This window comes from Hemiscyllium ocellatum, chromosome 2 (assembly GCF_020745735.1).
Source record: "Hemiscyllium ocellatum isolate sHemOce1 chromosome 2, sHemOce1.pat.X.cur, whole genome shotgun sequence".
NCBI classification, from domain to species: Eukaryota; Metazoa; Chordata; class Chondrichthyes; order Orectolobiformes; family Hemiscylliidae; genus Hemiscyllium; species Hemiscyllium ocellatum.
Window position 1 is genome coordinate 11,081,041 of NC_083402.1, and position 26,143 is coordinate 11,107,183.

At 40.6% G+C, this 26,143-nt stretch overlaps 1 protein-coding gene across 3 annotated transcripts in view; it reads left to right on the forward strand.

Moving 5' to 3' along the window:
• The window catches only part of fam193a (family with sequence similarity 193 member A), a 234,127-nt gene that overhangs the window by 136,889 nt on the left and 71,095 nt on the right, over window positions 1-26,143 (forward strand). For all 3 annotated transcript variants that reach the window (XM_060834543.1, XM_060834552.1, XM_060834562.1), the window contains exons 4-6: window positions 2,465-2,628; window positions 9,881-10,048; window positions 12,669-12,897. In XM_060834543.1, coding sequence (XP_060690526.1) covers window positions 2,465-2,628; window positions 9,881-10,048; window positions 12,669-12,897 — 561 coding nt within the window. The remainder of the gene's footprint in view (window positions 1-2,464; window positions 2,629-9,880; window positions 10,049-12,668; window positions 12,898-26,143) is intronic.

Sequence of the window (26,143 nt, forward strand, 5' to 3'; positions counted from 1 at the left end):
GGGAATCACCTTACACTTTTCTGCATTAAACTCCATTTGCCGCCCCTCAGCCCAGCTCTGCAGGTTATCTATGTCTCTCTGTAACCTACAACATCCTTCGTCACTATCCACAACTCTATCGATCTTAGTATCATCTGCAAATTTACTAACCCATCCTTCTATGCCCTCATCCAGGTCATTTATGAAAACAACAAACAAGAATGGATCCAAAACATATCCTTGCAGTACCCACTAGGAACTGAACTTCAGGGTGAACATTTCATCAATCACCACTCTGTCTTTTTTCAGCTAGCCACTTTCTGATCCAAATCACTAAATCACCTTCAATCCCACGCCTCCATATTTTGTATAAAAGCCTACCATGGGGAACCTTATCAAACACTTTAATGAAATGCAGATACACCATATCAACTGCTTTACTCTCATCCACCTGTTTGATCACCTTCTCAAAGAAATCAATAAGCTTTGTGAGCATGACCTACCCTTCACAACACTGAATTGACTATCACTAATCAACATATTCCTTCATGGGTGATTATAAATCCTGTCTCTCATAAACCTTTCCAACACTTTACCCACAACTGAAGTAAGGCTCACAGGTCTATAATTTCCAGGGTTGTCTCTGCTCCCCTTCTTGAACAAGGGAACATTTGCTATCATCAGGTCTTCTGGCACTGTTCCTGTAGGCAATGATGATATAAAGATTAAAGCCAAAGGCTCAGCAATCTCCCAGAGAATCCAAGGATAAATCCCACCCAGCCCAGGAGACTTACCTATTTTTGCACCTTCCAGAATTGCTAACACCTCGTCCTTATGCACCTCAATCCCACCTAATGTAGAAGCCTGTATCTCAGCATTTTTCTTGTCCCCATTGTCTTTTTCTAACGTGAATACTGACGAAAGGTATTCATTTAGCATTTCCCTCATCTCCCATGACTCCACGCACAATTTTTCACTACTGTGCTTGATTGGCCCTAGCCTTACTCTAGTCATTCTTTTATTCCTGATATACCTCTAGAAAGCCTTGGAGTTTTCCTTGATCCTATCCACCAGTGACTTCTCATATCCCCTCCTGACTCCTCTTACCTCTCTCTTTAGGTCTTTAAGCCACCTTCTTTCTCTTGACAAGAAATTCAACTTCCTTAGTAAACCATGGCTCCCGGGCTCGACAAATTCCTCCCTGCCTGACCGGTACATGCTTATCAAGGACCCGCAGTACCTGGTCCTTGAATAATCTCCATGTTTCAATTGTGCCCATCCCCTGCAGTTTCCTTCCCCATTCGATGCATCCTAAATCTTGCCTAATTGCATCGTAATTGCCTTTCCCCCAGCTGTAACTTTTGCCCTGCGTATATACCTGTCCCCTTCCATCACTAAATAAACTTAATTGATTTGTGGTCACTATCACCAAAGTGCTCACCTATCTCCAAATCTAATACCTGGCCGGGTTCATTACCCAGAACCAAATCTACTGTGGCTCCACCCCTTGTTGGCCTGTCTACATGCTGTGTCAGGAAACCCTCCTGAACAAATTGGACAAAAACTGACCCATCTAAAGTACTTGAACTACAGTATTTCCAGTCAATATTTGGAAAGTTCAAGTCCCCCATAATGACTACCCTGTCACTCACGCTCCTATCGAGGATCATCTTTGCTATCCTATCCTCTACACCTTTGGAAGTATTGAATGCATATAGAAAACTCCCAACAGTGTAACCTCTCCTTTCCTGTTTCTAATCTCAGCCCATACTAGCTCAGTAGATGAATCCTCAAACATGGCGTTGGCTAAGTCAGCATTTCTTGCCCAATCCCTAATTGCCCAGAAGGCAGTTGAGAGCCAATCATGTTGCTGTGGGTCTGGAGTCACATTTACACCAGACCAGGTAAGGATGGCAGTTTCCTTCCCTAAAGGGCATCAGCAAACTGACAATCCGCAGTGGTTTAATGGTCATCATTAGGCTCTTAATCCCAGAATTGTTTATTTATTATCTGTCCTGCAGGGATTCAAATCTGGAATGTTGACAGAAGAAGGGTCAGTACATAATTTCAGCACACTTCCATTAGCTGTACACTCCAACCAACCTCTAGGAAAGGCTAGCATATTATTTTCATTTTTAATTGCTTTGTTTCACATTGGGTTTTATCTGATGAAAGGCTAAACAGACAATCAGTTTTTCAATGTATAATTTCAGTTACATCACACTGCAAGTCTTTGCTATAAATTCTGTGTTACGATCGAGCCCTCCACAATCACCTGATGAAGGAGCGTCGCTCCAAAAGCTAGTGTGCTTCCAATTAAACCTGTTGGACTATAACCTGGTGTTGTGTGATTTTTAACTTTGTACACCCCAGTAAAACGCTGGCATCTCCAAATTTTGTTATGTATAGCTGCATTTGTTTTCTAAAGTTAGTTCAGGTCACTAATTTGATTTCCTTTCTGTTTTTCTGTGCAACATATCTAAAGAACCAGGATTTCTTGCTGCATATGCCAATGGCTACTAATGGAGCGCCCCAGGATTCAATAGGTGGAAGACTGGCTGTCGGAACACAGTCCGTACCTGGTACGGATGTCAACACGACCACACCTTCAGAAATAGCTTGCAACTGTGAGGCATGCAATGAGCGCAGGTAAGTGTTCCTTAGAATTTTAGATAAATGCTGTCCCACACCCATCAAGAAACTTGCCCTTGCTTCTGTAATTCTGACCATGTGAAGTCTAGCCATTTGAGCAAGCTGCTAAAAAACAGCAGCCTGTAAGCACTGGTCTCCTCTCAAGCAAACTTCAGACTGCAATGAAATGAGAAAACAATTGCGAAGAAGGAAGAAATGCTTCAGATAGGTTTCTCTGTCTGATGAAACATACCTAAAGAAAGGTGGTGTACGCCACTAGTCAAAGTGGAAATGTAAACATGCTGGAACTTGAAAATAAAAATAGCGAATTCTGGAAATGGGTTAGAAATTGTACAGAAAAGCAATTAATCTGAAAAGTTATTTCTGCTTCTGTATCTACAAATGTTCCCTAATCTGGCTATTTCCAACAATTTCTGCTTTTATTGGTCTATGTCACCATGCTTGAAGAAACCAGTCACAGGGGAACCTCGATTATCCAAACGAGGTGGGCGGGCACTATTTTGTTTGGATAATTGATTATTCGGTTAATCGATTAAATGCCTTTCATCTGGGGCTCAGAGTTTTTAAAGTCTTCTCCTTGTTCAGGAGACTGCAGCAGCACACAGCATGTGAGACCCTGCCCCGACCCCAACCCCAACCAATACCACCCCCGCCCCCCAACCCCATCCAACACCTCCACCTGCACCACCTGCCCCGCCCCTCCATCACTGCTCCCGCTCCCTCTCCGGGGCAGCCGGACTAGACACCAACAATAACACTGCTGCTGCTGCAGCTGCCTTTGTGAGGTAAGTCTCCAAATAGTACACGTGCACGCATGCACACACATACACACAGCCGCGCACACGACTTTTTACTGCAACTTTTTGACAGGTTCCACCTTTGCCTTGTACAGGACAATGTTGGTCAGATTATCTGGGGAAGGGGGGGGGGTTTAGGGTACACCCCTCTGTAGAACTTCAGGGTAAGTGTGGGAAGAGAGGGGGGGGGGCAGGAGGTCAGTCATTTGGAGACGGTGCCTGTTTAATCACTGTCTACAACAGACAGCGATCACTGTTGGAAACACATCTTTGATGTAATGTTTTTATCAGGGCTTTGAGATCTCCTTCAGATAATCTGATATTTGGATAATCAAGATTCCTCTAGTACGTTTTGCCTACTATATTAGAAGCTAAGATTGAAATTGTTTCGTGTAATTTGTCTTCCAGTCAAATGTTGTGCTCAATCCCATCATTAAGGCCTTGAATTATTAAATACTACATGCCCCTCCTATCTGTACAGCCCCAGGAATAGGTAATTTCTTGTTTTGTGATTATATTCTGAAATGTTCATGTTTCCTTCGTGCTCTTTTAGTATCCAACTTGTTGCTCTATCTTCCAGAGAATGTATTAGTCTTCTGCTCATTTGTTGAATCTACTGCAGGCTAAGTTAAAATTCCCCTCAGAAATTCAATGCACTGTGGTAATTGAATAATAAATCAGTATTTTTCTGTCAATTAAATAGTTTTCTAAAGCAATCATTCAGTAATTTGCTATTTGCCTTTCATTTTCAATTTCTCTTCTACTATTATCCTTCAAAGGTTGAATTCCTCCCACAGCCAATCCTTACATAATTACAGTAATAAATTGTTTCATTAGTGTGCTGCACATCTCTTCCAGTGTAGCCCTCTAGTGTCCTGTTTGAAACACGATTCCCATTTTTAACCTGTTGTGTTTTGTATCACCCTTTTTTTCTGCTTTATATTGTTTTTCTTATTCCCATGTTGCATCCTGTCTTTCCACTGTTTGTTGAATTAGCTTATTTTTGTTTAGTTACCTTAACATCGTTTCATTGAAACTCTTAAGGTTTCCAATTATACCTGAACTAATCATTTTGTGTTGAACATAATTTTATTTCAACCTAGTTTAATTTAAAATTTGCCTGAATGAAATATTATACTTTGGGCTTTGGTCCTCACTGTTGTATTATCTATGATCTAATTGTTTGGCCACTTGCTTCCAGACTTATAATGTTTTCATGTATGGGGGAAGATATAATAATGATAATAATAATATTGATAATAATGGATTGAGTCAGATCTAGACTCACTACTACCAGTGGATCATGTCATACTTCAAAAGTAGTCACATACCACTGTTAATAGTTGAGATTTATTGCCCTCAGGCACTTTGAGAAGGCAGCATTCGGTATGTATTGCTGCCATCTTTATAGTGATTCCATGATTGTGTCAATTAGGGACATCTTGGAACATAGCCCAACAGTCAATGTAATATCAGAAATATATCAGAATATTCTATTGTTTGATCGGACAACTTGGAAATAATGGTATTCCCACCTCATTGCTGCTTTTGTACTGTGAGGTAGAGATCATTCAAGTACAATGCATCCTACAGATTATATATGTTTTGCAGCAGCAATATGTTATTGATAAAATAGGTGTATGTTTGAGATTAGTGGCAAAGGTGCCAATCAGGCAAACTGCTGTGTTATGGATGGCTTTATTTAGAAGTTCATCTTCTAATTCTTTTCTGAATCTTATTGCTTTCACAAAAATGTTTCCATTATGTTGTCTTGTGTCACTTATAGTTTTAGTAAATATTCTTAATATTCATTTAATGTCTGTGCCATTCCTTTTAAAGGAATTTGCAGGTACTGGGCCACAAAACCCTTATTGAGTCCATGGTTAAGAAAGCAAATGTAATGTTGTCATTTATTTCAAGAGGGTTGGGATATAAAAGCAGTGAAGTGCTACTGAGACTTTATAATGTTTTGGGTAGGCCCCATTTAGAATACTGTGTCCATTTTTGGGCCCCTCACTTCAGGAAGGACATACTGGCACTGGAGCATGTACGGCGGTGATTCACAAGAATGATCCCTGAAATGACAGGCCTAACATGCGATGAACAGCTGAGGATCCTGGGATTGTATTCATTAGCGTTCAGAAGGTTGGGGGGAAATCTAATAGAAACTTATAAAATAATGCATGGCTTAGACAGGGTGGACGCTAGGAAATTGTTTCTGTCCGATGGGTAGTCTAGGACTCATGGGCACAGCCTTAGAATTAGTGGGGGTCACTTTAAAATGGAAATGAGGAGACAGAGTGTGGTGGGCCTGTGGAATTCACTGCCAAGGAGCGCAGTGGAGGCTGAGACGTTAAATGTCTTCAAGGCAGGAATTGATAAATTCTTAATCTCGCAAGGAATTAAGGGATATGGGAGAGTGTGGGTAAGTGGCATTGAAATGCCCATCAGCCATGATTGAAAGGCTTACTTGCACTCCAAAACTTATGGTGTTATGGACCCTGTGTATTAGAACTGAAGTTGCAGTTTTAGAAAATCACTAAGAGTCCTCTTTTGAACTAAAGGAGGGAAACAGAGCAGTAAACTACAAACAATTTAACCGTACACCTGTTCTAGAAAAATGTTAGGCAGTTGGGCAGTTATTGCAAGACAATTTAGGAAACCTAATCCAATGAGGCAGAATCAACATGGTTTTGTGAGAGTCATAGAGATGTACAGCATGGAAACAGACCCTTCGGTCCAACCCATCCACACCGACCAGATATCCCAATCCAAGCAAGTCCCACCTGCCAGCACCCGGCCCATATCCCTCCAAACCATTCCTATTCATTTACCCATCCAACTGTCTCTTAAATGTTGCAATTGTACCAGCCTCCACCACATCCTCTGGCAGCTCATTCCATACACGTACCACCCTCTGCGTGAAAAAGCTGCCCCTTAGTTCTCTTTTATATCTTTCCCCCCTCACCCTAAACCTATGCTCTCTAGTTCTGGACTCCCTGACCCTAGGGAAAAGACTTTGCCTATTTATCATATCTATGCCTCTCATGATTTTGTAAACCTCTATAAGGTCACCCGTCAGCCTCCAGGGAAAACAGCTCCAGCCTGTTCAGCCTCTCCCTATAGCTCAGATCCTCCAACCCTGGCAACATCCTTGTAAATCTTTTCTGAACCCTTTCAAGTTTCACAAGATCTTTCCGATAAGAAGGAGACCAGAATTGCACGCAATATTCCAAAAGTGGCCTAACCAATGTCCTGTACAGCCACAACATGACCTCCCAACTCCTGTACTCAATACTCTGACCAGTAAAGGAAAGCATACCAATTGCCATCTTCACTATCCTATCTACCTGCGACTCCACTTTCAAGGAGCTATGAACCTGCATTCCAAGGTATCTTTGTTCAGCAACACTCCCTAGGACCTTACCATTAAGTGTATAAGTCCTGCTAAGATTTGCTTTCCCAAAATGCAGCACCTCGCATTTATCTGATTTAAACTGTATCTGCCACTTCTCAGCCCATTGGCCCATCTGGTCCAAATCCTGTTATAATCTGAGGTAACCCACTTCGCTGTCCACTACACCTCCAATTTTGGTGGAATCATTATTTGACTAATATATTAGAATTCCTTGAAATGTTGAGAGGAGCTGAGGGGTGGCATGGTGGCTGTGTGGTTAACACTCCCATCTCTCACCACCAGGGACCCCAGTTTGATATCAGCCTTGGATGGCTGTCTGTGAGGAACTTGCATGTTCTCATCGTGTCTGCATGGGTTCTGCCAGGACCCTGGTTTCCTCCCACAGTCCAAAGAAGTACAGGTTGGGTAGATTGGTCATACTAAATTTGCGCTATAGTATCCAGGAATGTGCCACGGTAAATGCAGGGCTGTAAGGATAGGATGGGATGGTGTCTGGAAGGTCGGTGGAGACATGATGGGCTGAATGGCATCTAACTGCACTGTAGGGATTCTATAATTCTAACCTGTGGATGTGGTGTACCTAGATTTTCATAAGGCATTGAACCATGTAAAAGGTTAGTACACAAAGTACATATATGAAACAGCTCAGTTTCTGGGTTGAAGAGCATGTCATAAACGGAAAAGTTGAGAAGTTTGGACCTATACATATTGGAGTTTAGAACACAGATAATAAGGGAATCATAGAACATTTTGATATGGCATGTCCACAGCTCCATTTAAGTAGAAAGGTAGGTAGATAAGGTAGTAAAGAAGGTATCTGGGATGCATTCTATCATTGGGCAAGGTATTGAATATAAAAGTAGGGATATAATGTTGGAACTATATCAGACCCTGATTGGCCAGCCCTTGAGTTTTGGGTATCGCTTGGTCAACACAGTTAATGCTGCAGGGAGACTACATTACAGATTGAAATTTAAAGAAGAAAGATTGCATAGGCTAGGGTTGTTTTCCTTAGAACACAGGAGACTGAAGAGTAACTTATTTGAGATATACAAAATAATGAAAGGGTTTGAATAGAATGTTTTCCTCAACAAAAAGGTTTGTTTCAGATGATCGATAAAAGGATTCTACCAGGAAAAGCTTTCTCACTTGAAGGGTAGTTGGCACCCGTAATTTGCAGCTGCTTTCAGTAGCTGAGGTTGAAACCTGTTTTAAAAGGAACTTGGATCTGCACCTGAAGCACTGTAACCCACAAAAGTTGTGGATCAGGTTCTGGAAATTGGGATGAGAATGGGTGGCAGGTATGAAGGTGGAGTTGAGGCTAGAAATCAGATTGCCATGAATAGTGGAACAGTCTCTAGAAGGCTGAATGACCTCTTGATTTTTGTGCTTTTGTGAGCTATGTAGCTTTCAGTTTATCTATCCCTCTCCAAAATAATGACTTCTGCCTCACTGATGAATGTTGCACACCATTTACACAGTTGAGGCCTGAGATCCGTCCTTGCAAGTATACATTGTTACATTGCAGCCCCAGCAAATTGGCTATTTCATGGCCATTTGCCTGTTTTAAAAACACAGTTGAATGATTCTTCTGTATTTTTAGGTACCTTTAGAAATGTAAGTAGGTGATCGTGGTATGCTTTTAGAGAACACTGGTGACTCGATTACTGTGTTCAAGAATACTTATGTAGATGTGGTTGTGCTTGGATTTGGGTCATCGGTATAAAAATCAGAGGTTGTTACAGGTTAGTGCATTGGAACAAAGATTTTCCAATGTTTCACAAATTGAGAATGATCATGACAATGATGTTGTAGACCCTCATTAAGTTGAGGTAGTGAGGGACCTTCACGTAACTCAAGGTTGAAATAGCTTTTTTAGCCCAGCAGCTTCTGTGGTAGCTACATTTAATCATATTACAATTCCTCTTGGAAGTATCATTTTTGCCCTTCCCTCCTCCCTTCCCAACTTGTTCCTCCATTTCATGGTAACGAAAGTGGCAGTTCTTTCTTAATCAGTTCAACATCTTCAGTTTCCCAGTTTTCACAGTCAAATGTGTGGATTTTTATTAGGTTGTGTGTAACTAGGCAGTGTTGCTTATTTGAGTGCAAGGCATTTTTTCCTTCAGTTTCTTTAATACTTAATTGTCCTTAAATACAGCATAACTCCTTAATTTGTCAATTATCAGAGTTACTGTGGGTGTTAATGTGAGCCGGAGCATTGAATTTGAATCTGGCGTTTGCCAAGTTTGAATAATTGTCAGCCTAATAGTTGCCAATTCAAATACTGGAGATTTATGTACTTGGATGTTATTTAAGGATAGGTTTGACTTTATAGTGATGACTTCTATAGTGGAATAGTTTGGTGACAATTTTGTTCAAGCTTGTGTGCAGAGAATAGATGCTTATGTGGAGGTACTTCTGAGTGCCTACGTTCCTGAATGGGTGGCAGATATGAAGGTGGAGTTGAGGCTAGAAAAATAAAGATCATTGCTGGAATGGGAATGATGAATGGGAAAATTGGATATTTCCTCTGCATCTTCACGAGCAAGAGCAAGTAATCAATTTTAGAGTAGCTTTATAAGTTACAGAATTTGATTCAATAACTGCAATTTGTTCTAATGTGAACAGGAAATTAAAAACAGGAGTGTATACTCACTCCTTAAACTCAAGATCAAATGTGTATTTTAATTTCATTTACCTGGTTTGGATTCAATAACCTTTAATATTATCACCTCATAAAGGCAAGGTGATCTCAATTTTGACATTTTCACTGTTGCATGGTCTCAATAGCAGTTTGGAGGAGTGTGTTTTGAATGTCCACTACTCTTAATGTGAGGATGTCCGCCTGACGTCGCTTCTAAGCTGCCTGGCTCCAAATTTACGTGCCTCTCAGTAACTTGAAGACGCACAGTTTAATCAGTGTGTAGGTTCTGTTTTGTGAACAGGAGTTGTTTCAACAAAGCGGTTGCTTAAAGTTGTGAATATTTTGTCCTTGAAGAGCGAGATAATATTTACTGAATATTCCCTTTTGCAGAGAAATATCAGCAGAGAACGAGCGTGAATCTCAACAGCTTCAGCATTATTGGTCAGAGGTACGATACATGGTTCGATGTATTTATCGCCAAGCTGGGACACCGTTAGCTGATGATCAGGATCAGTCATTGGTGCCAGATAAGGAGGGAATGAAAGAACTGGTAGACAGGTAGGTGGTTAATAATTTATTAAAATGTATTGTGGAAATCCCTATAGTTGCTTGAAAAACCCTTTTTTAAAAATCCATTTTCTCATTGGATGGTTGACCAATCCAAGGTGGAGCCATTGAAAATACTATGTACAAAAGACAAGTTGGAAGATTTAATTTGGCATGCTAAATTTGCTTATGTACATCTTTAAATGTTGTGCCATTTCTCTGTGAATGTTATCCAAGGCAACACCAAGTAATTTCTAAAGATTCAAAGGAAGAGATCCAAAGAATAGAAAAGGCTGAACCTTGTTCTCTTCCTTTTCAATGGTTTCTATTTTATGAATGCTCATTTAATGATTGAGTTAAGTACACTTGTTGAAAATGTCAAGGGTCTTAAAAGAAGTGGCTTGTGAGATAGTTAATTAAGTAGTTTTAATTTTCAAAAATTTCTCTATTTTAGGAAGGGTCCCATTAAATTAGAAATTAACAAATGTGAATCCTTCATTCAAGAATGAAAGCAGGAAACTGCAGGCCAGTTAGCTTAACATCTGGAAGAAAGCGGGAATATTAGAATCTATAAAATAAGTTATAGTATAGCACTTGGGTAAATTCAAGATAATTGGGTACACTCAATATGATTTTGTGAATGTGACATTATGTTTAACCAACCTATTTGGTGTTCTTTGAGGAAATAACCACTGCTACAGATAAAGGGGAACCAATAGATACACTTTACTGGATGAAGTGCCACATCAAAAGTTGTATAGGAAATAAAAGCTTGCGATGTAGGGACTAGAATAGGTTTGTACAGAAGGTTGGCTGGCTAATGAGTAGAAGAGAGTAGATTTGAAGTATAGTCTTTTTCAAGCTTGCAAGATGTAATGAGTACTGTTCTGCAGGGATCAGTGCTGGGATTTCGCATGTTTATATAATTTGTACAATTGACTTGGATGAAGGGTTGCATAGTACAGTTGCCAAATTGATGACACAAATCTAAGTAGATGGTAAGTTGTGAAGGTGACACAAGGCTGCAAAAAGATAGAGAAGAATTAAGTGAGTGAACATCTGAAATAGGATCAGAAGTAGACCATTTAGCCCCATGAACCTGCTCTGCCATTCAATAAGATCATGCATACTCCTAGCCATCCCCAATTCATTAATTCCTCTGCTTAACGAGAATCTATCAACTTCTATTTTTAAAATATTCCACGATCCTGCCTCCAGCACCTTCTGAAGCGAAGAGTTCCAGAGCACAATCCTCTGAGAGAAAAGGAAAATCTCATTTGTCTTAAAAGGGGGTGACCCGTAACTTTTAAAAGTGTCCCTAAGTTCTGGACTGACCCAGTAGAGAAAATATCTTTTTCATGCCATTCTGGATCTCATCACTTCAATCCAAGTCACCTCTCAATCTTCTAAACTCCAGTCCAAACAAGGCATCCAGTCCAACTTATCCTTCTACCAACCTGCTCATTCCAGGTATCGATCTCCCAAACCATTTCTGTACTGTCTGCAGTGTATTTATATGCTTCCTTAAATAAGGAGAACAAAACTGCGCAAATATTTCTGCTGGTCTCACCAATGCCCTGTAGAATGAAGCACAACGTCCTTCCTTTTATCCCGATTTCAGTTCCTTTCAAAGTAAAGGATAATGTTCCTATAATCCTTTTGATTTCATGTTGACCTACATTCGAACTTATTGCAACTCATGCACCAGAAAACCTAAATATCTCTGCACCTTGGAATTCTACATTCATTCATTCTTCATTTAATTCGAACTTTGTATTTTTTAATTCCTGCCCAAGTCAGAATCTTGACATTTTCCCACATTATACTCCATCTGCCAGATTTTTTTTATCCCCACAGCTTTCTTGAGTCTTCCTCACAATATACATTTCTACCTAAATTGGTGTTGTCTGACAATTTAACTATCATGCTTTTCCTCCCCTCACCTAAGCCATTGATGCAAATTGTATGAAGATGACAGCCAGCTCAAACCCCTTTGATAAAAGCAAATTACTGCAGATGTTGGAATCTGAAACCAAAAGAGAAAATGCTGGAAAATCTCAGCAGGTCTGGCAGCATCTGTAAATCAAGGTTCACCCATTCAAGCAGACTAGAAACTGAGGGTCATGAGACTTTGGAACTCCTCCTGTTAAGGTAGTGGAAACCAAGCCCTTGAATACTTTTGCGTTCTGTTGATGTGGAAGTCATTAAACTTTGTAGCAACTTTTGATCAGTTTAGGCTTGGATAAATTTGGATTTCTCTTCCTGCTGTTCTCCACTTGAATGATTAACTCTGTTAAATTCTGTTTGTTTATGACAAATTTTAATTATCGTAGATAATTGCATTAAATTATATAGAGCACCGTATAAATTAAGTTTTGCATAGCACAAAAGGCACTTTACATTGGAAGTCTCTAAACCAAAACGTGGTGTGTTTTGAATGTGTTGTGAATGAGATGTAATATGTCGCGAGGCTTACACTGTACTCCCTCACTTGACTGTATTCCTGATGTATGAATGCCTGCTGGAGTAGGCTTAATTATTTTTATACACATATAGTTTTGTTTTTAATGTGAAAATGGAGACTTGTAGATGTTTAATGTGCTGTCTTTTTTATTTGTTTCCTTGGCCTTAGGCTATGTGAACGGGACCCCTACCAGCTATACCAACGTTTAGAACAGCAGGCCAGAGAGTATGTTTTGGAAATGAAGGTACGCTTGCTCCGACATTTGTCACTTGGGTCCAAGATCACAACTGTGGCTCAAGGCCCACCACAGGCTCATCAGTTCATCTCACTCTTATTGGAGGAATACAGCGCACTCTGTCAAGCTGCTCGCACAATCAGCACCTTCCTCATTACACTGGTAAGTTACAAGAATAAGCTATTGCCACAATACTCTGCGTCAATTTATCAGGCCTATTACCCACATCTATGAAGGTCCGAACAGCATCACAAATGTGTGAAGACCTCCAAGGACTTCAGAATCAGTCCAAAGACAGCATTTATTCCTAAAAATTGCTTATTGCTAAAATGTTCAACAGTTATTTCATGTAACCTTTTCGAACTGAACCGAAATTGCAGCATTTGCAAATTAGGAATTGTAGTTCATGATGTAGAACACTGAGTGAATTCTGCAAACCTGAGGCAGATTAACAAATTGGGCATAAATGTTAGATGAAATTTGATTTCAAGAGGAAATGCAAAGTGTCAAACATACAACGGTAATACAATAAATGTGTTTAAGAGGAGAAAGTCTTGGGGTACAGATACATAAATGTTTAAACAATAGACAAAAATGAGAAAGTTGGCACATAACAGTAAAGCAGTAAGAGACTACTGAACAGTACTTGTTAACAGGGCTGTAGTTAGAATATTTTATCCAGTTTTGCATGTCTTGTTTTTGGAAAGCTTTGAAAGATGCGCCAGAGTTTCACTGAGCTGATACCAGGGATAAGATGTACTTATGAGACATGAGCAACTGGAAATTTTTTCACCAGAGTAGAAACATTTAAGAAGACATTAAATGAGAGATCCAGAATTAACAAGAGCTTTAATGAAAATATGGTGGAGGTTAATCATTTCTGCTCATCAGTCACTTAGTAGAAGAGATTGTTGAACTCTTTTGAACTGAAGGTTGATATGATATTAAATCTTTCTTCTTTTGTTTTTTTCATTTTTTCTCCATTCTGAATTTATTTCTTATTTTTGACTCATATGAACCTATGTATCAAGAGTAGGCCATTCAGCCTTTGAACCTGCTCTGCCATACAATTAGATAATAGCTGACCTGACTACTCCACATTTCCACACATTCCAAATAACCTTTCACCCATTGCTCATCAGGAATCGATCTAGCTCTGTCTAAAATAATCAGTGACCCAGCTTCCACTTCTTTTGATCCTCTCACAGAATACAAAGTGATGCATGTTTATCTTCTGTTTTTAACTCAGTTTATTTTGACTGGATCCCTTTTTTGCATTGTGCAGATCTGCTTTTTTTAGTCAGATAGAGTTTAACTTTGTTTGATCTCTCATTTCATACTATAAAAGTAGTGGTGTATGTTACATGGCAAGAGACCCTTTGGCACATCGAATCCATGCTGGTAAACATGGTTGCTGTTTTCCTATCCTCTCATGATTTAACTTACCTTGACAATGATTCAAACTCAAATGCTCTCCCTGTTAAACATAGCATTCTCATCAAGATATACATCAAGGAAACAGACCCTTTGGTCCAACTCATCCATGCTGACCAGATATCTTAAATTAAGCAAGTCCCATTTGCCAGCATTTGGCCCACATCCTTCTAAACCCTTCCTGTTCATCTACCCATCCAGACGCTATTTAAATGTTGTAATTTAAATAAGTGGCTCCACCACTTCCTCTGGCAGCCAATTCCATACACGCACCACCCTCTGCGTGAAAAGATTGTCCCTTTTATACCTTTGCCCTCTCACTTCAAACTCCTAGTTCTGGACTCCCCCATCCCAGGGAAAAGACTTTGTCTATTTATCCTATCCATGCCCCTCATGATTTTATAAGCCTCTGCCTCCATCACACAATGCATTTTGGATTCTAAACATTCACTACAAAAGTCTTCTCATGTCATACTATCTCTTTTGTTAATCATCTTAAGTCAGTGGCCTCTGCTTCTTGGTATTCCCTCCAATGTGATTGGTTTTGCACTGTCTACTATGGCCAGATCTCTTATGATTTAAAAGGAAAATTGGAAAATTTTCAAAGAAGGTTGAGAGCAGACCTGATCAGGAAATTCAGGAAATTGGTTCAAAGGACATGAAACTTTCTCATGAATAATTTCAGTATTGTCCCTAATGTCGTCTTCTACTTCATCGGGAGTGATTCTGATCCAGAAGAACTTTTTGCCTTTGGATGGAAAGTAGTATTAAAATTGGAGCTAAGCCAGTCAGGAGAGAAATAGGGCAAACACTTTCACACAGAATAGTCAAAATCTGGAACACTCCTCTGAGAAGTCTGTAGATTTTGGGGTAACTAAAACAGTTTTCAGTTTGGTAAGGTTATAAAGGGAGATGGAGTCAAACTGGGAAAATATAATTAGATCATGACTGAATTCTCTAGTAAGGCAATTTGTACATCGATCTTTTGCAGCTTGTCCTAATTTTTTCTTAGTTTAATTCCTCACTTTTTGGTTATCGAGTCATACATCTGTACAGCATGGAAACAATTTCAGTCCAACTTATCCATGCTGACCAAATATCCTAAATTAATCTAGTCCCATTTGCCAGCATTTGACCTATATCCCTTTAAACCCTCCCATTCAATGCCTTATAAATGTTCTAACTGTACCTGCCTCCTCCACTTCTTCTGGCAGCTCATTCCCACACACGCACCACCCTCTGCATGAAAAAGCTGCCCCTTAGGTCCCTTTTAAGTCTTTCCTCCCTCACCTTAAGTCTCTGCCCTCTAGTTTTGGACTCTCCTACCCCAGGCAAAAGACTTTGTCTATTTACCCTATCAATGCCTCTCATGATTTTTATGAACTTCTCAGGTCCCCTTCAGTCTCTGAAGCTCCAGGGAAAACAGCCCCAGTTGATTCAGCCTCTCTATAGCTCAAACCCTGGCAATATCCTTGTAAAGTTTTCTGAACCCTTTCAAATTTTATATAATCTTTCTTATAGCAGGGAGACCGGAATTGCACACAGTATTTCAAAAGATTTAAAGATTTGGTTAGATTTAAGTCTAGGATCAGTGATCAAATCCATTCAATTCTAAAGTTTCATTGTAGCATTTATGAGTATACAGTTGTTGAACATGTTCTACAGGTAGGATAAACCGGGGCTTGCAGAATTAAGTTTGTAAGATTTCAATGCAAAAACCAAGCCTTGATACTTCTCTCAGTTCCCAACTATTCTAAACTAACTTTTGACTGAGAAATTGCACTATTTACCCTTCAGTCCCACTCATTCAGCATTCTTCCGTCTATGAAAGGAGGAAGACAAAAACAAAATCCAATTCAGATGCGCTGTCTTCATACATCAGCAAAAGATGCACTATGTAGAGGCCGATCTGTGGCAGAATCTTTTTCTGTCACGAGTGCCAAACATGAAGCTTGCAAGCATTGAAAATTGTCTGTATTGGCTACTGCAGTCATTGTTGTCAAACTTCTAGCCATTGGTCAGGACAGTGCATGCTGGTCATAGATGGTGTTGGCATTTTCCTGTTATCAAGTAGTGATATTTGGATGTACTAATCTGCACCAATAGCCTTTGTGTCACATATGGATGTGCCTGAACAAATAATTAGTCTTACTGGCTAAGTAGCAAACTTTCCTGAAGATTAAGTTGACCATGTTAAACAACAAAACGCAAGCCACTTCAGTTTCCTTTCTTCCAAGATTGGGAAATCAAGTGACAAAGCATTGGTACAATCCATCAGACTGGCAGAAAGCAGCTAACAGGCCATTATTCTGGTTATAAGTTTGCTCACTGAGCTGAAACGCTTTTTTCAAATGTTTCATCACAATACTAGATAACATCATCAGTGAGCCTCCAGTGAAATGCTGGTGTTACATCTCACTTTCTATTTGTGTCATGGTTTCTTCAGGTGGCTGATATCATTTCCGTTTCTTTTTCTCAGAGGATGGTAGATGGGGTTGGAATTGGTGTGTTTACTGATGGAGTTCCGGTTAGATTGCCAGGCCTCGAGAAATTCCTGAGCATGTCTCTGTTTCGCTTGTCCCCCAGTGGATGCGTTGTCCCAGTCAAAGTGGGGTCATTCTTCGTCTATATGTAAGGATATTAGTGATAGTGGGTGACATCTTTTGGTGGCTAGTTTTCTCCCTGTTTGTCCAATGTAATGTTTGTTACAGTCCTTGCATGGTATTTTGTAAATGGCATTCGTTTTGCTGGTTGTTTGTTTAGGGTCTTTTTGATTCGTCAGCCACTGTTCAATTCTTTTGGTAGGTTTGTGGGCTACCATGATGCCAAAAGGTCTGAGTAGTCTGGAAGTCATTTCAGAGATGCCCTTGATGTAAGGTAATGTGGTTAGAGGTTCTGGGCATGTTGTGTCTGCTTGTTTGAATTTGTTGTTGAGAAATCTGCAGACTGGGCTTATTGGGTATCAATTCTTCCTGAATACGCTGTATAGGTATTTTCCTTCAGCTGTTCATAGTTCCTGGGTGTTGCAGTATGTTGTGGCTTGTTGAAATAATGTCCTGATGCAGCTCTGTTGGTGGGTTTTAAGACCATAAGACATAGGAGTGGAAGTAAGGCCATTCGGCCCATCACGTCCACTCCGCCATTCAATCATGGCTGATGGGCATTTCAACTCCACTTACCCTCATTCTCCCCGTAGCCCTAATTCCTTGTGACATCAAGAATTTATCAATCTCTGCCTTGAAGACATTTCGCATCCCGGCCTCCACTGCACACTGCGGCAATGAATTCCACAGGCCCACCACTCTCTGGCTGAAGAAATGTCTCCACATTTCTGTTCTGAATTGACCCCCTCTAATTCTAAGGCTGTGTCCACGGGTCCTAGTCCCCTCGCCTAATGGAAACAATTTCCTAGCGTCCACCCTTTCCAAGCCATGTATTGTCTTGTAAGTTTCTATTAGATCTCCCCTTAATCTTCTAAACTCCAATGAATACAATCCCAGGATCCTCAGCTGTTCCTCATATGTTAGACCTACCATTCCAGGGATCATCTGTGTGAATCTCCACTGGACACGCTCCAGTGCCAGTATGTCCTTCCTGAGGTGCAGAGACCAAAACTGGACACAGTACGCCAAATGGGGCCTAACCAGAGCTTTATAAAGTCTCAGTAGCACAACGGTGCTTTTATATTCCAACACTGTTGAGATAAATGACAACATTGCATTCGCTTTCTTGATCACAGACTCAACCTGCATGTTTACCTTTAGAGAATCCTCGACTAGCACTCCCAGATCCCTTTGTACTTTGGCTTTACGAATTTTCTCACCGTTTAGAAAGTAGTCCATGCTTGTATTCTTTTTTCCAAAGTGCAAGACCTTGCATTTGCTCACATTGAATTCCATCAGCCATTTCCTGGACCACTCTCCCAAACTGCCTAGATCCTTCTGTAGCCTCCCCACTTCCTCAGTACTACCTGCCTGTCCACCTAACTTCGTATCATCGGCAAACTTTGCTAGAATGCCCCCAGTTGCTTCATCCAGATCATTAATATATAACATGAACAGCTGTGGCCCCAACACTGAACCCTGCGGGACACTGCTTGTCACTGGCTGCCATTCCGAAAAAGAACCTTTTATCCCAACTCTCTGCCTTCTGGCAGACAGCCAATCCTCAATCCATACCAGTAGCTCACCTTGAACACCATGGGCCCTCACCTTGCTCAGCAGCCTCCCATGTGGCACCTTATCAAAGACCTTTTGGAAGTCTAGATAGACCACATCCACTGGGTTTCCCTGGTCTAACCTACTTGTCACCTCTTCAAAGAATTCCAACAGGTTTGTCAGGCATGACCTCCCCTTACTAAAACCATGTTGACTTGTTCTAATCAGACTGTGCTCTTCCAAGAATTTAGAAACCTCATCCTTAATGATGGATTCTAGAATTTTACCAACAACCGAGGTTAGGCTAATTGGCCTATAATTTTCCATCTTTTGTCTTGATCCTTTCTTGAACAAGGGGGTTGCAACAGCGATCTTCCAATTATCCGGGACTTTCCCTGACTCCAGTGATTTTTGAAAGATCTCAACCAACGCCTCCACTATTTCCTCAGCCACCTCTCTCAGAACTCTAGGATGTATCCCATCGGGGCCAGGAGATTTATCAATTTTAAGACCTTTTTCTAGCGCTTTCTCTTTTGTAATGGCAACCATACTCAACTCAGCCCCTTGACTCCCTTTAATTGTTGGGATATTACTCATGTCTTCCACTGTGAATACTGACGCAAAGTACTTGTTAAGTTCTCCTGCTATTTCCTTATCTCCCATCACGAGGCTTCCAACATCAGTTCGAAGTGGCCCATTGTCTACTTTTGCCTGTCGTTTGTTTCTTATGTATTGAAAGAAACTTTTACTATCATTCCTAATATTACTGGCTAGCCTACCTTCATATTTGATCCTCTCCTTCCTTATTTCTCTCTTTGTTATCCTCTGTTTGTTTTTGTAGCCTTCCCAATCTTCTGATTTCCCAGTGCTCTTGGCCACTTTATAGGATCCCTCTTTATTTAATACATTTCCTGACTTCCTTTGTCAGCCATGGCTGTCTAATCCCTCCCTGGATAATCTTTCTTTTCTTGGGGATGAACCTCTGTACAGTGTTCTCAATTATACCCACAAACTCCTGCCATTTTTGCTCTACTGTCTTCCCCGCTAGGCTCTGCTTCCAGTCTATTTTCGTCAGTTCCTCTCTCATGCCCTCGTAATTACCTTTATTTAACTGAAACACCGTTACATCCGATTTTGCCTTCTCTCTTTCAAGTTGCAGACTGAACTCTACCATATTATGATCGCTGCTTCCTAAGTGTTCCCTTCCTTAAAGATTTTTTTATAAAGGCTGGTTCATTACATAGCACTAGGTCCAGAATAGCCTGCTCCCTTGTGGGCTCCATGACCAGCTGTTCCAAAAAAAACCATCCTTTAAGCATTCCATGAATTCCCTTTCTTTCGATCCACTGGCAACATTATTTACCCAGTCCACCTGCATATTGAAGTCTCCCATGATCACTGTGACCTTGCCTTTCTGACATGCCTTCTCTATTTCCCGGTACATGTTGCGCCCCTGGTCCTGACCACTGTTAGGAGGTCTGTACATAACTCCCATTATGGCTTTTTTGCCTTTGTGGTTCCTCAATTCCACCCACACAGACTCCACATCATCCGACACTATGCCATTCAGTGCCATAGATTTAATTTTGCTCTTAACTAACAAGGCAACCCCACCTCCCTGTCTTTTCGATAAGTTGAAAATCCTTGGATGTTTAACTGCCAGTCCTGACCCCCCTGTAACCACGTCTCTGTGATGCCTACTACATCATAATCATTCACAATGATCTGTGCCATTAGTTCACCTGCTTTGTTCCGAATGCTACAAGCATTTAGGTAAAGTGCCTTAATGCTAACTTTATCATTAGAGATATTGGAAGTCATAAGATGTCCTAAGTTATCCTTCCTTTTTGCTGCATTCCCAGTCTGCCTCAAGGTTAAATCCGCCTGCACATATGCTATCCTCCTGCTTATCTTTCCATTTAACTCCATACTCCCTGTCGCTTTCACTCCCCCCACCCACCCACCCACCCACCCAAGCTCAGAAGTTTAAAGTCCTACTGACCACCCTATTTATCCTCTTCACTAGAACATTGGTACCTGATCGGTTCAGGTGGAGACCGTCCTAACGGTACAGATCCCCCCTGTTCCAAAACTGATGCCCATGCCCCATGAAATGGAATCCCTCTTTCCCACACCAATCCCTTAGCCACGTGTTTACTTCCCTAATTTTCTTATCCCTATGCCTGTTGGCACGTGGCTCAGGCAGTAATCCGGAGATTATGACCCTTGAGGACCTGGACTTCAATTTCCTTCCTAGTGCTTGATAATCCCCAAACAGGTCCTCCACCCTAGCTTTGCCTATGTTGTTAGTCCCAACATGGACCACAACCACTGGATCCTACCCCTCCCGCTCCAATATCCTTTCAAGCCAGTCCGAGATGTCCTGCACCCTTGCACCGGGCAGGCAACACATCATGCGAGACTCCCGATCGGCTTGCAAAGGATACTATCTGTCCCCCTAATTAGAGAATCCCCTATAACAACTACTTGTCTTTTTGCTCCCCCCTCTTGAATGGCCTTCTGCACCATGGTGCCGTGGTCAGCTGGCTCATCCTGTCCAGAGCCCATTTCCTCATCCGTATATGGAGCAAGAATCTCATACCTGCTGGACAAGGTCAAGGACTGAGACTCCTGAACTCAGGTTCCCCCTACCTGCCTCACTTACAGTCACACTCTGATGTCCCTGATCACTAATTGAGTGTGAATTACTTAATCTCCCAGGTGTGACTGCCTCCTGAAACAAAGCGTCCAGGTAACACTCCCCTCCCGAATGTGCCGCAGTGTTTGGAGCTCAGATTCCAGATCATCAACTCTGATCCGGAGTTTTTCCAGCAACCAACACTTGCTGCAGATGTGGTCACTGCCGTTCACAATGGGATCAGCCAGCTCCCACATCATACAGCTACAGCACCTTACCTGCCCAGCCATCTCTGCTTAGTTAATTACTTTGTTGCTTTGTATAGGTTTGAGTTAAAATACTTTCTGAATGCGATGATTTCTTCTCTAGTTAAGTATTTGGTCAGTGTTCGTTCTACTGTGACACCTAGGAATAGGGGTCTGTTATCGTTCTCCTCTTCTTTTGTGAATATTATGCCAGTAAGGATATTGTTGATGGTGTTGTAGGTTTCCTCTAACATATCCATCATAGGACAAGCTAACAGAGACATGGATGGGAATTCCTAGATGACTGGCATTCTAACTGGTACTTCAATAAACACATCAATTTGGACCCCATCTTTCATCCCCTGAGGAAAAAGAAGTGGAAATAATATCAGCCACCTTAAGAAACCAAGACACAAATAAAAAGTGGGACATAACACCAGCGCTTCAGCGGAGGCTCAGTATGATGTCACCTAATATGATGATGAAACGTCTGAAAACACACCTGCTAGCTCAGTGAGCAAACTTACAACCAGAGCCTCAATCTGAGCTACAATTCTTCTCAAAAATCGCAAATGTCATTATATGCCAGGGAAGTTTAGTGACAGGCTTATACTCATTACTGTTCCTCAAAATTGCTTTCCTTTTCGCAGCAAACTTCACTAGTACAACAGGTCCTGAGAGTTACTTACAGTAGTGAAGTTCAAGCCCTTGAGTCCCCTCCACCATTCGATAATTGTGGCTGATCTTCTGCATCAACTCTACTTTCAAGATCTGAAAAGTTCTACAGCATTGCTCCAGCCATAAAGACATTGTTTTGGTTTAATTAATGCACTCTTCTGCTTTTTATGAAAAATATGTGTTTTCAGTGTAGATGCTGGTCCAATGTCTCCCTGCAATATAATTTTAGTGAAGGCAGTGGCTTCATGGTAATAACACAGGAGTAACAGACAAGGCACCCAGGCCAATGCTCTGAGTCATACACTTGAATTCCACCATGGAAATTGGTGAAAATTGATTTCAGTAAATGTTTGGAATAAAGAGATTGCTTAATAACAACCAATTTCATCTCTTACTAAGAAAAAAACCTACCTGATTCACTAATATCCTTTTCAGAAATTAAGTCTGTCCTTACCTGATCTGACCTCCACATGACTCCAGACCTGCAATTTGGTTAACTCCGCTTTCTAGGCAATTAGTGATGGGCAATAAATGCTGGCCCAACCAGCAGTACCCATATCCATGAACAAATAATAGGCACCAAATCACAAGATTTTCTCTAATTAGTGAGGGACCAATTGGCCCTGCCCTTGGTATATTATTCGCCAATTTTGATGTATTGTTATGAACAGAATGTTTCCCTTCACATAAAACATGTCACCAGAATAGATTGATCCACCAAAGCAGAAAGTTGCAGTTACCTTGTTTCATTTTACTCCCAAACACTCATTGCAAAATGCCTCTGCAATATGGGCCTAAACTATTTAGATTGCTTACAAACATTTCACAAATTAATATTTCATAAAAGTTGTTAAAACATTTTGATAAGGTACAAATTTGAGCAGGTTCGACTGCTTTAATTGACAGGATGTTGGCTACAGCTAATCTGGGAACACTATTTACAGTCAAATATAAAATGTAATTCCAGAGTGTCTTTCAAGACTGCAGTGGCTCAAAGTGACTCACAATTGACTGCATATTTCTGAAGTGCAATTGCTATTGTAAAGTAGGAAATGCATCAGTAACTCCCACAAACAGAATTGAGATCATAGTCATACAACACAAACAGACTCTTCGATCTAACCAGTCCATGTCAAACAACATAATCTTGAATTCTTTGGTCATTTTATAAAATTATGCTTCCCACCATATGTTTTCACAAAGATTGAAAACAAATTATGTTGGCCAGGTATAGACAAGGGAATCGAGACAGGCAGGATGTGAAATTTTCAAATCAGTCATGATCTTATGGGGGTGCAGCTTCGAGGAGCTGATTGGCCTCCTACTTCCCCAATTGTTTATAAAATCAGCCAAAAGACCAAAGGATGCTTCATTTTAATGCCTCACCCAAAAATGGCTGAGTGTCACTATAGATTGAGTGAAGACTCTGGAGTGGGATGTCAATCCACAATCTGCTGACTCAAAGGAGAGAATTCTATCCATTGATCCATAGAACTACCCTCAGGGTAAACAGGGAAGCAAAGCTACTCCCTGGCATCAGGAAACTGAAATTTTGGGAGAAGGTTAGGCACGTTATCTTTGTGAATAAGGGAAAATCAAGCCAAGCAAATTATAAACTTAAGTAATTGATCCAGGTAAAACATGCTCACTCTGGACTAAACTTCACGTAATGGGGATTCAATTTCAAGAGGTTATCAATGAGAAATGGAAACAGTTAGCTTACCTGGCTGACCATTCCCCACCTCAACACAGATATTAAGAGTGTGGAATAAATTACAAGGTTACTGTTCTGACCAATATTTATTCTTCAACCAACATCATATTGTCACAGTGCTGTTTGCAGCAACTTGCACTGTACAAACTGACAACCAGATTTTCCAAATTACAAGAATTGCAAAGTACTTCAATTGTAAAGTACTTTGGGATGCCTGGCAAGCATGCTAAGCACTAAATAAAGTTCTTTCTTTCCTTGGGAGAGCTACCGTGAATGAGCTCAAGGCATGAGAGCAATTATGAGAGGGGGAATGACTGATGGTGAAAAGCATGGACAGCAAATGAGCAAGTTATCTTTTCCAGTTCCAAAATGTAATTTTTCCACAAGATCTTAAATGATCTTTAATCCTCCATTTTCACCAATAGCAAGCATTTAGCATCATGGAACTTGCTCCAATAGAAGAACCATTGTTGACATCACAGTTTAGTGTACGCATACAACACTTACTTTTGCATAGCATCTGTTGTGGCAAAAAAACCTAGATGCTTAATTAGAACTGGATGTAAGTTTGCTTGCTGAGCTGGGAGGTTCGTTTTCAGACATTTCGTAACCATACTAGGTAACATCATCAGTGAGCCTCTGGTGAAGCACTGGTATTACTGACCCGCTTTGTATTTATGTATTTAGGTTTCCTTGGATTGGTGATGTAATTTCCTTTTCATTTTTTCAGAGGGTGGTAAGTAAGGTCCAAGTTGATATGTTTGTTGATTGAGGTTCATTTGGAATTCTGTGCTTCTAGGACCCATTTACCATCCTCTGAGAAAAAGAACAGAAAATGACATCACCACAAGAACTGACATCACAGGAAATGACATTACCAACCCAAGGAAACCTAAACACGTAAATAGAAAGCAGGTCATTAACAGCAGTGCTTCACCGGAGGCTCACTGAAGTTACCTAGTATAGTGACGAAACGTCCAAAAACGAACCTTCCAACTCAGCGAGCAAACTTACATCCAGAACCTGAGCTACAAATCTTCTCAAAACTCACTAACTTAACTAGAACTATAGAATAGCCCTGAGCGTGACTGGTCTGAGCCCATATCAGTGTCAATGGCAAGGGAAGTTCAGTTAGTCCCAGTTTCTCCCTAATTTTGTCATTGTTCTTCAAACATGTATCTAATATGCTTTTGAAAGACAGACGATTGAATCCGTACCCATCACCATAAATGCATTTCAATTGCTAACCACTTGTTGCATCTAAGTTCTCATTGCATCTGGCTCTTTATCCTAAATAAAGGAAATCAGTACCCTTTTGTTACCAATTTTAAACAAAATATATTAAAAGGTGACTGAAATAATGTTCTAGATTACTAATCTGGGCAATAAAAGTTGAAATTCTGAAAATAAAAGTTACCTTACATGCAGACAAGTGGGGGCCGGCCATTCAACTGCTTGAACTTGCTCTGCCATGTAATAATCTCAGCTAACCCAAATGTAGTTCTGAACTCAGCCACAAGAGGAAACATCCTTTTCACATTTATCAGTGTCAATACTGTTCAGAATCTTAAACACTTCAGTCATAGAGTTACACAGCACAGAAACTGTCTAACCTGTCCATGCCGAACATAATTCCAAAGTAAACTAGGTGTCTACACACATATATACACACCACACACCCCCAACCCCACCACCGACTGCTTTTAGCCCATGTTCCTCCAAACCTTTCCTATTCATGTACTTTCACAACGTTTAAGACATTTTGGATTTGTACGCACATCCACCACTTCCTTGGGAAGTCCATTCCGTACACAAGCTACCCTCTTGAAACAATCTTCCCCATGTCTTTAAAGTGAGAAAGAAAAATTTTTAAAAGGTTTCCTCTAGTCTTGAAATCCCCATCCTAAGGGAAAAAATAAGCACCATTAACTCTATCTAAAACCCTCATTTCATAAACTAACACTGCCTCGCAGTCTCCTATGCTCCAGTGAAAAAAGTCTCAGCCTATTTAGCCTTTCTTTATAACTCAAAACTTCTATACCCAGCAACATCCTGGTAAATCTCTTCTGAACCCTCTCCAGCTTGATAATATCCTTCCTATAACTGTGCACCAGAATTGGACACAGTATTCCAGAAAAGGCCTCAATGTCCTGTACAACCTCTACATGACCTCTACCTCCTATACTCAAAGGACTGAGCACTGAAGGCAAGCATGCCAAATGCCTTTTAACCATCCTGTGATACAAACTTCAAAGAATTGTGTACCTACGCCCTAGTCCCTCTGTTCTACAACATTACCCAAGACCTAATTTATTCAGTCCTGCCCTTGTTTGTTATAGTAAAATGCAATGCCGCACATTTACACAAATTGAACTCCATCTACCATTTTTCAGCCCACTGACCATCTGATCAAGATACCTTTGTAATCTTAGAAAACCCTTTTCACTGTCTGTATTCCCAATTTTGGTGTCACCCATAAACTTACTGACCGTGCTTTCTATATTCTCATCCAAATCATTTTCTTACAGTTGAAGACTGTAAT